This window comes from Opisthorchis viverrini (genome assembly GCF_000715545.1).
Source record: "Opisthorchis viverrini unplaced genomic scaffold opera_v5_285, whole genome shotgun sequence".
NCBI lineage: Eukaryota > Metazoa > Platyhelminthes > Trematoda > Opisthorchiida > Opisthorchiidae > Opisthorchis > Opisthorchis viverrini.
The window spans coordinates 567,128-581,445 of NW_008751941.1; the positions used below are offsets into that span (position 1 = coordinate 567,128).

At 43.8% G+C, this 14,318-nt stretch overlaps 1 protein-coding gene across 1 annotated transcript; it reads right to left on the bottom strand.

The window, feature by feature from the left end:
• Nucleotides 1-3,609: 3,609 nt before the first annotated feature.
• T265_09536 (hypothetical protein) lies at nucleotides 3,610-13,616 on the bottom strand (the record flags this gene model as incomplete). Its single annotated transcript, XM_009175635.1, has 6 exons — nucleotides 3,610-3,739; nucleotides 5,023-5,149; nucleotides 8,118-8,268; nucleotides 10,148-10,193; nucleotides 11,439-11,525; nucleotides 13,471-13,616. The coding sequence occupies 6 exons, from the start codon at nucleotides 13,614-13,616 to the stop codon at nucleotides 3,610-3,612; spliced, it is 687 nt and encodes a 228-aa protein (XP_009173899.1).
• Between the last annotated feature and the right edge of the window lie 702 nt (nucleotides 13,617-14,318).

A 14,318-nucleotide genomic window follows, 5' to 3' on the forward strand; every position in this document is an offset into this window, starting at 1 on the left:
TTACTCATTGCGCAACATTGGACCTCAACATCTCCTCTGTCTGATCATCACCTTTCTACATGGAACTAATGTAGCTAGGTAAGCAGAGTGAATCAATACGAATTTGTCTGATGATATACCTATCATTACTATTTGTTTAGTTGAAAATGACCGATCATCAACAACTAGTGTAAGCCCCAACGCAATAAAGACTATAAAGGTTGTTTCTTTAAGAGCTGCTAAAAACACGGCAGATCATAAGACTTGTCATTTATATTGTTGAATCAGGTTTGTCCAAACGTAGTAGCAAGATATCGATGGGTGAGTGACAAATCCAGGATAGATGAGGCTTAGTGATCCGACTGGAATAAGTGAAGAGGACCAATAATGATTTGCGATTGACTTCTGTTGAATAAGAGACCAATCTGACATGACCAAAGACTATCTATGTGTGGTGAGCGAATATAAAAATTCAGTGTTCTGACGAACACAAGGGATTGTTGGATGTGAATAGTACTCGTAATGCCATCTCAGCGCTCTTTTCTCCACAATTTCTGAAGTATGGAGACTAAGATTAGTAGTAAACTGTTTCAGAGGGGTTTGGTAAACAATCGATGGATTTGTTGCTGGGCCACGTTTCGCTTTTGACACAAAAGCTTCGTCAGGCCAAGTGAGTAAGTAAGTAGGTTGATTGGGTTTTAAAGCAGCCAGGGAAACAATCCGTGAGATTCCTTATGACTAGTGACTTGATCAGTGCTGGGTGTTCAGTCTATTGTTCCTGTTTGTTGATTAGCGGGGATGACTAAGATTTACGATAGATTGGTTAGGGGGGATTCGTCTTTATGATTAACCCGGATTTTTCGTCCTTGCTTTTTCAGCCTAGGACACCTTAATGGAAAATTCCTCTTGGGGTCGTTCGCAGATTTCGTTCACCTGTGTGGTGCTGGTGACAATTTGTTTGGGTTTGGAGGCTGGGAGTAGTTAGTTGGGTCTTACTCTGCTTGAATTTTGTACTTTTAGACCCTGGCCATTTTGTCGATAACCGCACACCACCGCATGTCATCTCGGCTGATCGAAAACCGCCCTCCATGGGCTTGCCAGTTGTACGCCCTCTATTCTATTCACGCTGGGAGGCTTGGCGATTTCCACCGCCTCAGTCACCAGTTGCTGTGGTGTGAAACTCAACATCTGTCTCGAAATGTCCACATTTTCCAAATCTGTCCTGTGCCCAGTGTCTGGTGCATGCTCTGCCATTGACGAATCTTCGACTGTCGCCTTATATTCATCTGTTTCTCGGTGGTCTGTTAACGGAACGCTTATGGTCACCGATTCTGGTGTGCAACCTGGCTGTCTGACCTATATAGACCTTCGTACGATGACTTCCCAATCGGTCTTAAACATTTTCCAATTGATAGTAATAAACCGGTTCTGAACTTTGACACACCTGGATCCATTTATTGCAAGCAATGTGGACCAGGGAGGCGCCGAAAGTTGCCAGAACCATTTTCAGTAAGTTTGTAGGATGTGTTAGAAAATCACTTTGTATACATACTGAATGAAAAACAGGACCTTCTGCACGAGCTTCGTGTCCTCATATTACGAAATAAAAAACACCGCTCGTAGGGCTGTGCGATCCCGTACTGTACTGTGTTGCAAGGTTTTGGCGCTCAGCTGATGTCGTGAGAACAGAATGAATCGATGTTCTGAAATGCTCGCGAACTGGACAACCGAAGTTCCGTTTTATACACTCATTTGCACGTCATCATCATCAGCAGAACCTGTAAGAACCGTGTACTACTTGACACCGCTCGTAGGGCTGTGCGATCCCGTACTGTACTGTGTTGCAAGGTTTTGGCGCTCAGCTGATGTCGTGAGAACAGAATGAATCGATGTTCTGAAATGCTCGCGAACTGGACAACCGAAGTTCCGTTTTATACACTCATTTGCACGTCATCATCATCAGCAGAACCTGTAAGAACTGTGTACTACTTGTACAGTGGTTCTAGCTGCCACAGTCTCGTTCACAGATGACTTTGGGAGATTGGGTGCGTAGCTGCGTATAGATGGCAGTAGCTGATTTAATTAATGCATAAATACAGGGATGTCAATGGACTTTTAATTGGAGAGATTGGGAGGGGAGTTATGCGTTTAATGCAAGAATTTGAATGCACGGATACCCATGAGGGCGCGACTTTGCCATGTCTGACAATGTCTCAAACCCCTGATGTGTCTCGTCTCGGGGTCCCCATCCAGGAAGAAGGCAATGACCAGCATAACTGAATTTGCTGGTAATAGCTTCCATACTTCGCTCCCAAGTTATTGTTTGACTTCCTGTGACTCGTTTCTAGCATCTATGTGGCTCTGTGAGAAGAGCCCTTCGAGGAATTCGGTTGACTGGCATACGAAGCACGTGACCGGGCCAGCGCAGCCTATGGAGTGTAATAACTTTATATATCGTGAACATACACAGCCGGGATCCAGTTGAATGTCCCGTGTAGTTCGCGAATTATGTTCAATTTGGGTTGAAGTAGAACAGAATGTTGACGGAAACTCGGGGGCTGCACCTACCTGACAAGCTCCAGGAATATTAAAGGTGGTCGTGGGCTGCCAAGCAGTACGATGGATTATTGTCGTGACGTGATATTTCAATTTTGTTTCAGTTCACATTCTTTCCTATTCAAGAGGATAACTTCCCCACCAGAAAATCCTTCGCTTTGACCTGTTTGGGATAGCAAGTGCTGTCATGTAGTTTTGCTGCGGTAGTTTTCCTTTTTTCGTTGGTTGCTTTTGATAGTTATATAGAAGGAAAACACACTTCTGAAAACTGTCTGAAAGTCCACGGCCGATTTTGCCCTTATTATGGGGAAGATTCAACGGTGACTCAGCTTTGTCTCTCGTTAAAGCCGATATTATATACGAGTGAGTATTTCGTTAACCAGGAAGCTGTACTTTTGATACAAGTATTTACATGTCATTTGCATATCACTTCCCCAGAGTGAAAATTTCGGCGACATTCCTACTCAAAATGCAGGCTTGCTGAGCTGTTCTCAGGACCAGAGTACAGCGTACATGACTACAGGGAATCATACCAAATAAGTCAAATTAATTAAAGAAATTCATGTTGCACTTCATCCAAAGTTTCCATAGCTCAGTCGTTGAGGCGCGGAATTGCTAACCTGAAGATTCATGGCATCTCGACTGCTTTTGTCCAGGCTTGAACAGCCTAGATGAATCTCAGCCCCCGGTAGCGTGACAGCTGAGTACCGAAAGGGTGTTACTTGAACTCACGCACGCATAGGACTTAAATCGAATGGATCAGTGCCCTGCTACTCAATGCCTTCCACCAAATCCAGTGAAAGATTTTCTCTCTAGCAAGCTTGTGCGACTCTTTCCACACGCCAGAACGACAACGTGTGAAAGCCTACGGCTAGGCTAATTCTTGTTGTGTCGGCGGTCTCAGAACCTAGTGTAGTGTGGAAACAACACTGCTCCAATGTCTGGCTTAGATAGGTACGTCGCGTCAGAAGCGTAGACACATCAAAGGTGGGAAGTAGACCATATCAAGCTATACCTCTACTCAAATATAGGGAGCTGTCGAAGAGTTTTCAGCAAACTTGTGAGTAGTTTCCTTCATGAAAATATACTGCGATGTCTCGAATATCGTGCCAACTGAAACATGAGGCGGCTTGTGTGCAGCACATTCAGCCGTAGAATATCATAAACGAGGGATTCAATAGAGTCTCTCGTGAAAACCAAATTGCTTTACAAATGAGTGTTTTTCGAAAACAGTGCAATCTGGGTTCAAGTATATCAAGGTTGACAAAAACTCGGGGACTGCGCCTACCTGATGAGCCCCAAGAAGGGCGAAACCGGCCGTGGGCTGTCGAAGACTTTTCAGCAAACTTGTGCGTAATTTTCTTCGGGAGGATCGAACTATTTCAATGGATGTAACTTGCATTCGGATGTCGGTTGTGAACACTAACGGGAGAAATCTGATTGGACCGATATAGTATAAGGTGACATTGTGTTTTTGTAAGACAGAAGGTTTTTCCCATTCATATTGACATAAATCCAATAAACATGGGCCTTTCGTGCTCTCCTAGAGTAGACCACCCACCAGAAGGTTGCTGATACGCTATGCTCTTGTGGGCTCCCTACTAGAGTGGCCTCTATCTGGAGAGCACTGTCTTAGGTAGACATTGCAAATATACGTTTTGCAAGCAACCAGTATGATTCAAATTGCATTGGAAAAGCGCCATATTAGCCTATGCCAGTACAGAAAGAACCCTGGACATTCCCGAGTAAAATGATGAAACATGTTTGGAAATTGCTGAAAATTGTTTTCATTTCCATAAATTACGGAGTGAATCGTCCGTTTCTCTACAAGTCTGCCTTGGGCCTGGTTTTCAAGCGAAAAAGGATTAAGGCTGGGTAAATATATAGCGACTTCAAAGCTGGACTGCATAGCTTCTCTTGTGTTGAATGCTCAAAATTCACTGAGTAGTTGTACAATCCGTTTTCTGGTCAACTCGGTTAAACTCAGTGATAGATAACTCTTAAATTCGGGAAGCCCGGAACTTTGGGGCGCGTTCAGAAGTCCCATTAGTCTTCTCAGTAAGCGTTCAATTCTCATAGCAACTAAACCTTCTGAAAATAGAATTTTTTGAGACATTAAACGTGTTTCAGTTGGTGTCATTATTTGGCAGAGTGGACTGGTTCATATTGCTAATCACACGGCAAAACGTACATCTGAGTTACCGGAAGGAAATTCAACGCGTGAATAACCGTTTCAACTCTTGTTTGAGACCATCTTGGAGACTACTTCAAGATACGCACACCAGGTGTTGAACAAATACCTTGGCAGCATACCAGCCTCGGTGAACAGACCAAAAAATAAGCAAAGCACCCGAGATACCTATATTCCGCAGCGTCGCCATTGATGAATGTACTTGGATTATGCGGATGATATGGCTTTGTTGCCTGACGATTATTTCAGCGTGATAGCTGGAGATTACTTAATGGTTAAGGCACCAAATTACTGACCGAAACGTCCATGGTTCGAACCCAACCTCAGCATCCGGACTTCTCCTGTCTAGCCCCGGGCAACCTGATAATATCCGAGACTTCGTGCCTCCTTCGGATGGCATGGCAGTTAGGTACCGAAAAACCACTACAGAAGGACGAGAGATTTGACCGTAAAAAGCAGAATATACGACGTCGTCCCCCTATTTCGTTATGTGCTTTGCACTTTCACAATTTTGCTTCGGGATTTCCTATCGTCTTATGTTTCTTCGTAACTTCATGATAAAGAACTTTGTTAATCAAATGATAGCTGTATATACCGTGAATAAACCATAATAGACGAAGTCAGTGTGTGGGTAACGGAGACGAGGGCAACATTCACCAAACTGCATCAGTAATGGGGTCATAAGCGAATTTCGTTGAAGCTAAATGGCCATGTATATAAGGGAACTGTAAAAGCGGTCTTAATTTATTGTTGAGAAACTTGGATCTTCTAATACGAAGGACTTAGGTTGCTTCAAACTTCTGCTCGTCGTCCGTAGCATACGAACTATTAGTTGGCTGGAGCCAGTACACATAGTTGTGTGTAAGCGGGTGATTGTGTTAGCGGATCGGAATCGTTGTGGCGGCGCACCTGACTTATCAGGTTGAGCTGGTCGGGGAGTGTGTTACCACTACCTGAGAAAGTCTTGTTTTCCATTCGAAGTTACTGTATGTGAAATGTCCGCTGAGAACAGGTCATGACCATTCAATGCGAGATAAAAGCGGCTTCTGTCAAACTAAGCACCATGAGCTCTTGGTGGACCGCTAGCTGGGACCCACGTGATTCCGCTTGCATGTGGTTGTAACTCTTGGGGGACATTACAAGCAGGCGATTTCAGTCGTACGAATGTTGTCATTCTCTAGTTAGATTTCATCTATGATTTTGCTCCGAGCTAATGTCGAGCGAGATCAATTCCGCTATGGGCGCCTGATTTTAATATGATGCTCAGATTGCTACATTAGTAAATCCCAGAGGAAACACAATCAAACGTAGACAAATCGTTATGTCTCTATTTTCATCAAAGCCAGGAAACAAGACAGTCATTTGAATGATAAACGAATCTACTGATGTGGCCATGACGTGTCAGACTAGCCCGGTTCAAAGATCTGCTTCTCATTAGGCTACTTTACAATTGTGTTTCCATAAAACAACTATTTGAATTGTACTCGGCGCCCAGTATTTGTAACCCAGCTTAAAGCCATAACTTAATTACCAAATTTATGCGGAACGATGACGACCTAATCGGTTTCAAACATTTCCCAATAAACCGAAGAGCTTCTAATACCCGAGAAATACACTCATTTGCAAATCTATTTGAAGAGTTTTCAGCAACCTTGTGAGTAGTTTCCTTTACGAAGGCTTCTAATACTGTTGTGAATTGGCAAGATTTGTGCTAGCGAATTCAGTTTGACCGTCCACAAACCTCGTGTAAACTCTCTAGCTGCGACAAAGCATTCGCGTAGTGATTACACCAACTTTCTACTTGTCACCACGCGTCGGGCACTTGTGGACATATCGAAATCAATGCACGCATAAGCTTAGAGAGTTCTCTAGAGGGACTTTTGTCAATATATATACTGCGATCAAATAGAATCGTATACGATAGCATATTGGGAGGTAAAAAATCACACGTCTCACCGAAGCGGTTTGACCGTTTAAGTCGATTTAGGACACATTCGCCACTTTAATCTACTGCATTTTGCCACGGACTCCCCCAGCACATGTATCTTGCCGCACTTTGTGCACAGGAGACAGATTTCATGATTAGGTCTGTCGACATACATCCACAGATCTCCGGCGATTTGTAAGACGTTACGTTATCTTGAAGCCAAAAGCGCCATATGGTCCCGCAGTGGCGAGCGAACACACGCTAACCTATCTGCAGGCTGGTTCAACTGTCCCGTTAGCGCTCACTGCGACTGTCATCCGTCACTATATCATTTTGGCGTATCTGTTGGACCCACCATGACAAAAAACTGTCTGAAGTACAGTCTGGAGTTTCGCCATACGTTAGACTACTTCCAACGACCGATCTATGTCCAAGTGCTCTCTTAACCCCACATGTGTGGGATCGCGAGAGCGATTTACCCGCCTGGTTATGTGACAGGGACTCCGAATCTGACTAGTTGTTAGACTTGCAATTTGACTGGCACCTGCCCCATCCACTGCACTTTCCACACACGCACACAACCTGGGTGCGAAAGGGCAAGTTAGGTCAACAAAGGGAATTGGAAACATCTGTGATGATCGCTTGAAATTTCGCTATTTTCCTAATTATTCGTCTCCAGTATTTCGTCCAAATTTCATCCTAATTAGCACACAGGCTTGCGGATGTTGAGGAATTTAGTGGGTTGCATCCGAAATGATTTAGTGGTCCGGTGGATGAAGCCATCATTAGTTTGCGAATCACAAAGCAGTTTATCAAGATGTGAATAAGTGATTCACCTACTACGAGGGGGTGCTGAAAAGTTCTCAGATTGGCTTAGAAGAAACTGTTCTGAAATTTCCAGGCTATCCCATGAGTTGTTTTCACAGTTCAACCCAACTGGCACCTCTTTTCCGTAGTTTCTCTAACCTGTCAAAAAAAACTCCTGATTCGATCGCTGAATTCCTTGTTCCGCCACTGCAGTCGGCAGCGCATTAGTAGAAAGTTGCGGCCCTTCAAAAATTTCTTTAGGGTTTATAAATCTGAAGCTAGTCAGATGTGGTAAGATCTGGTGAGTGCTGATTGTTCTATGTAATCAAACCCTTACCTGAAGGAAACTACTTACAAGGGTGCTGAAAACTCCTCGACAGCTCAAGACCTGGGATCATCAGATAGGCGCAGTCCCCGAGTTTTCGTCAAAATTATGTTCTACTTGAACCCAAATTGAACTGTTTTCAAGAAATACACTCAGTTGCAGATCAATTTGGTTTCTCGAAAATGGTCCAGTTTGGGTTCAAGTAGAGCATTAGGTTGACGGAAACTTGGGGACTGCACCTTCCCGATGAGCCCCATGAAGGGCGAAACCGGTCGTGGGCTATCGATGAGTTTTCAGCAACCTTGTGAGTAGTTTCCTTTATGAAAATATACTGCGATATCTCGAATATCGTGCCAACTGAAACATGGAGAGGCTTGGGTGCAACACATTCAGTTGTAGAATATCATAAACGAGAGATTCAGTTGAGTCTCTCGTGAAAGCCAAATTGATTTGCAAACGATTGTATTTCTTGGAATCCCTTACCTGGTTTCATGAGCTGTATGCGCAGAGTCTTGAAGAAGTTGAACCTCTTTTCGACATTTCCATCTTCCCCGTTTCTTTGGTACCTACTCTGATCGATTCATCAACTTACGTTGACAGTTTTCATTTGCATCTTGATCCTTTAGAAAGTGATCATTGGTCGTCACGACACCATTCTGCCCCCGAACCCTCTGACTATGACATTTCTTGCTGGCTCTTGTGTCTTGGGGAAACTGATAATCGCTATTGCGTTGAATGTTTTCTGGTTCAGGGACCGTGGTATTATGATTATGCTTCATCCGTAGAAATTAATGGTTTCGAAGCGCTAACAACGCATCTCTGGAAATGCTGTAAAATGGAACTGGAAGTGTTCACTCGATGTTGTTCGTTGCTTGCATTCAAACAATCGGCTACTCAACTGATTGAGAGATTTTGCATGGATTATGAACCCAACACATCCCCTGGATAATTCAAGTTGTTCTGCTATGGTTTTTATGGATAAACTCTTGCCTACAGTGGTGCACTTTCTGTCTGTACATCGCCCCGGTGAAGGTTAGCGTGTCGTATTTTGACAGGTATGACTGGCACTTGCCTCTCAGTGTGTGCACTCCATATTCATGAATTTATTTTGCCAGTTTGTCCTGCAAATGGAGTGTTGTGATTTTGTGGTCTGGTACTTGCGATCATAAATGAGCACTACTGCGGCTAACTTTCAAAAGCTATTTCGAGATTTCTTCCGTATCCCCCCGTCGTTTCAGTAGCATTTACTCTACACACGCTATAGGGTGGTCACCTGGAGCAAGCAGACGTCGAATGAAGAGGTACATTTACATATCAGCTGATATTCTCCATTCTCAATCAGTCCGGATGACCTCATCTTCGGTACAAACTGAGTACACTTCGTGATGGTTGTATCTACCTGATTTGTCCACTCACATTGGACCTGGTTATGATTTTTGTTCACACCACACAGGCAGTGGCCCTGAGCACTGTGGCGTCAATCCAAATGTTGCTGCCACAAATGGCTGCTTAAAGAATGAGCACTCCGCTCCGACGACACATGGGTGTCAAATCAGGCAAGATTTAGTTCGACCCAACTAGTGATAGTGCACACAAGAAAAACTAACAAGTCTGTGAAATCGGCGTGGGAACATCTGCTCCAGGTGTGACCGACAACTGTGCACGGCAAGAGATCATATCTTATAGAAAGCGATAGGAATATCTATCGGTGGGCTGACAGCGGTTGATTGATTTAAAATACAATATTACTAGGAAACAGTGAACGTAGTCTCTTATCATAATATTCAGTGGAAATGTTTCTGGGCTTTCAGCGAACCGTGTGAGCAGCCTTGATAAAAACCCACTGAATAATGCCCCTTTGAATATTCTTAAACTTTCTGTCCTCAAGGAATCCTAGATGAACTGACGTAGGTCAATTCATGAAAGGAACCATATGGAATGTCGGTCGTTATAAAAAAATATAATGTTTAACACCTAGCTTAAGGGAACAGCGCTGTTTGATGGTACAGTCAGGTATATATTTGTTCAGACACTTAGTCCCTTTGGTGTGGACCCACCGGAATAATTACGTCAGAACAGGAGGACAACCGTTCGAACGGGAGTGGTGCGACTACGAACAAAAAAAATACCTATCCCGGAAAACTCCAAAACTGCAACTAAAAGTTGCCCAGTGGGTTTCAAGCTTGTGTCATGGTACCTGACTAGGAAGTCCTGACTGACGGCTCAATCGATCGTCACAACCAGGACAATTACTGGCTCGTCGTTCGATGGGTCGGGCACTTAGTCAACAAACCACTGACCGCACAGGACTGCAAGATGGATCTTGATGAATGATTGGCTTCCTAATTTCATGCTGACATACGCTAGCCTCAGCCATGGATGTTAAGCTTTGATTGTGTATATGCATTCTGAAAAGTGGTAAAGAAACCACGTATAACGCGACGACACTGATAGAAAATAATCGACCATTTTTCAGGAAACAACCCTTGGAAACACATTTGCATAACAATTTGGTTTTGAGAGGAGACTCACCTGAAAGCAATTTGAATCTCTGGTTTATGATATTCTTCAACTGAATTCGCTGCACCAGGCTGCCTCGTGATTCAGTTGGCACGATATTCGAGACATCGTAATACGTCGTATAGCCGTAATACGCTATTCACAATAACGTCATAAATGAGGAATTCAGCTGGGTTCCAACCGAGCACCTCATGAGTACCAAACTGGTGTGCAGGTGAGTGTATTATTCAAATTTCATGCAACTTGAATTCAGCCACCTGATGGCAATCGGATAGGCCGATTTGAAATTCGATGAACCACGAGACTACGAAAGTCCGGACGTTTGTATTCATCGAACGATAGCTCTAGCTTGCATTCACTAATTTCGCACAAGCAGGTTTAAGCCGCATATTCAAAAACATGCTTTGAAACCACTGAGTGTGCATTGGCTGATTCGTGTGTGGTTTATCGATCGATTTTGAAGATGATGCATCTCTAATTAACCTGGCACTAGCGGTAACAACCTCGAGGTTTAGACTAACAATGGTATGGTAACGAATGAAGTGGAGATAAATATTTCTTCGACTGCTGCATCATCTACCTTGAAATATGGTTAGTTTATTCGCGAAACACTACTCATAAAGTTGTCGAAAACTCTTTGAAAGCCCACAACTGGTTTCGTTCTTCTTGAGGCTCGTATTTAGTCTGGACTTTTCTTAATGACGCTTCACATTGCTTTAGCATGAGGGGTAACGTTTTAGGGGTCCTATGCTTTAATAAAAAAACATGGCACCGGTTGTCCTACCCGAGGTATTTTTGAAAGTTGAACATTTCCGTATGGAGAACAGTGGACGAAATCAAGATAAAATGGTAACCTAGGAGTGTTCTGTGTGACTTACTTAGATCCATTACAATTCTGAGCGATCTTCATAAGGAACGGTGGAATTGGACGAAATGTTGTCGCGCCAGAAGAAACCTGTATAGAAGGAGCACACTACTCATGACGTTGTTGGAGTCCCTTCGAAAGTGAAAAATGAGGCGGTCTTGTGTAGCTCGTTCAGTCGAAGCAGAACATCTTTAAACGAGAGATTCGGCTGAGCCTCCTGGTAAAACCAAACTGGCAGACAATTAGGTATTTCTCGAATCGTATTCACTTTGTATTCAAATAGAACATGTAGTTGACGGAAACTCTGGGACTGTGTCTACCTGATGAACCCCAGAGAAGCGAAACCGCTTGTGAGCTGTCAGAGTTTTCAGCAACCTTCTGAGTAGTGTGTTCCGTCCAGATAGCGTATTACGATATTTCCGATTTCATGAGGCTGCCTTTGGACAGCACAATCAGTTAAAGCAGAACACACCATAAACAAGGTTTTAAGCTGGGTGCGTCTCCCGTCACAAATCAATAGATATGCGATTGGGTGTATTTTGCGAGTGACCAGTGCTAATTATTCATGATCCTTTGAAAGAATAGGCATCCTTATCCTGTCTGGCTACCTACCACGGTCACAAAAGTGAACTTCTCTGTGCCTCCTTGTGGAAAGTCTACGCGCCGCTAGACCGAATTTTGGTAAGTGGATACTGATGCTCCAAGTAATATGGCACCACTACTCGAGGGCATTTTAGGCATGAATTTTTCTACTCATATCATGACCATAGAATGCACCTCAATCATTATTGAGATGAGGCGTCCAGCGATCAGTTTATCGGTATATAAGTAGACTTATCTACACCGTAATATATTCAGTAGTTCATCTCTTCTCACAGCGTTTTTAGTGCCACCGATAGTACGAGAATATTTATTGTTGTCATCGATAGCCAGACTCAAAAGCCAAAATCTACTTCGTTTTCTTAACATATTTGATCAAGTGAACGATACCGTCAGTGCGATCAATAATAATCGGGCAACTAAACACAGGTGAATTTAGAGCAATCAAATCTAGATCACGTGAGCATCAATATCGACCGATAAAGTTCATTTAGCGACATGTTAGAGAGGATCCGAGTGATGAAAATAACTTGAGATGCTTCAATGAAATTAGACCTATTTGAATAATAGGTACAGAGTTAACACAATTGCAAGATCAGACGTTATCTGTGGTTTGTTTGTCACAGTGCGGGTTAAACGTTTGTCGATCGATACTTACCCCGAGACTCGTGATTGGAGGAACCAAATGATGAAATAATCGTCGGTGGGGTTACGACGTATAACCTAGTAAGTGCACAAGTGCCCATCTCAGAAACAACCACAAAAGATGTAGATGGAAACCAGGACACAGATGCAGCAGAGGGTCGCCCACTTACATTCAAACGATATTCCCACAGGTTTGAGCCTGGAAGCACTAATGAGCTAGACACGTGGCGCCACTCTAGTTAGATTCAGTCCAACCGCACAAAAATGAAAACTCGGAAAGAATACTGGGATAGTCTACAGTATTGTTGTCAGGCTACAAATACGAGCATTTAATTTGGGGCTCTACAAATGATCAGCACATCGGAAAACATTTCAGCCTTGAATTACAGGATCTTGGATAGGGAGCCGTATCACACCACAGGCAGAGCAAAGTAATTTCGTTTCCTGTGAGCAGTCAACCTGAAATGGTGTCGCGGTGATCCTACCAGCTGGAATCTTTCGGACCCAGTCCCTCGAAGTCAAATCATGTCAGAAAGTCCAACGGAAGCAGAGTCTGACAGAGGCGACTTATCATTAGAAAACTTTCGCTGTTTGTGAGAACAGTCAGGCGCTTTCTCTGGACAGCAGTATCGCCATACTCATTGGAACGACCATGCTGACTTCTCCCGAACTAGGATGAAGAAGAAGAGCCTGGCACACTGTGATTGCCCAATGGTTGGCAGTGACCGTTGGTGCATTATCTAATATGGTTGGACTGTCGAAAAATCAAGAGTTTAGTGCTGCTTAAAAGACACTTGTTGTGCGTGGTATCACTGGAAGTTGGAAATCTATGCTCTACATTCTGCTACTTCGCTTTGAATCGATTCTCCAGTGCCTTCTGGGTCAGGCCTTGAGGTGAAGGGCTGGGGAAGACGTATCCGGAACGCTCTCATACTTTCAGCCTCAGCAGGAAGATGGACTTTTCTCGCAGCCCACACCTCCAGCGTACAGATACGTCATGGATAGCGTGAAGGAAAGAAAGAAAACGCGTTCACCAAATGCACTCATTTGACTACCGATTCAACGTATGTTGTGGAGTTTGCGGTTGACGCCTCGACGCACAATGCATTTTACTGCAAAACCCCTGCGGGTCAAATAAAAACTTTAACGTCAAAATGTTGCACTTCTTTGCATATATGCTCAGTCTAAAAATCCCCCTCATCTGCAGTCATTTTTTTGGCGATTTGTTTTAATCAATCTCTTTTGAAAATTATTGGCGCACATTCGGCTTTTAACTTCGTGTGCTACGGCTTCGGAAGTGGCTTTTGTTTTGTGGGTGTATCCTTTCCATCCTTCACGGCACTTGAGAAGGTCTTAAGTCAATACATGAAAGATAACTTTGTGGTATTTGTGCGTTCATCCAGTAATCGAAGCAACAACGCTATTTTGCGTTACGAATGGGTGTACTACAAATGCAGCAGGCGCCCTCCAAGACCAACGGAAAGCCGTGGAATCCGAAGAAGCTAGTAAGCCAAGCGTGTTTTCTAGTAAACAAAGTACGCGAAGCACCAGCTGTCCAGTGCGGTTTTGTCTACGGAGGCAAAGGAACCAACTGGTAGTGACCTCTTATTTCTGGAACACAACCACACTGTCAAAGTTTCTGTACGATCGGCTTCTAGTCAATCGACGCTTAAGGGAAGACGAGTTGGGCATATGCAAGGCCCTGCTGAAATATGGAACGCCGTCATCTCAGGTGCGGCAGTTTGTGGCGGATGAATTCGGCAAGATTCTTACCACTAAGGATATACACAACTACCACCGGAAGTGTCGACCGGCTATGTTGAGTAGGTGCCGCATGGTTGGGTTTTAATGTAGCAGATGATATGCTCTCGGTCCTGGCAAAAATTCGGGAGACCGGACGCGT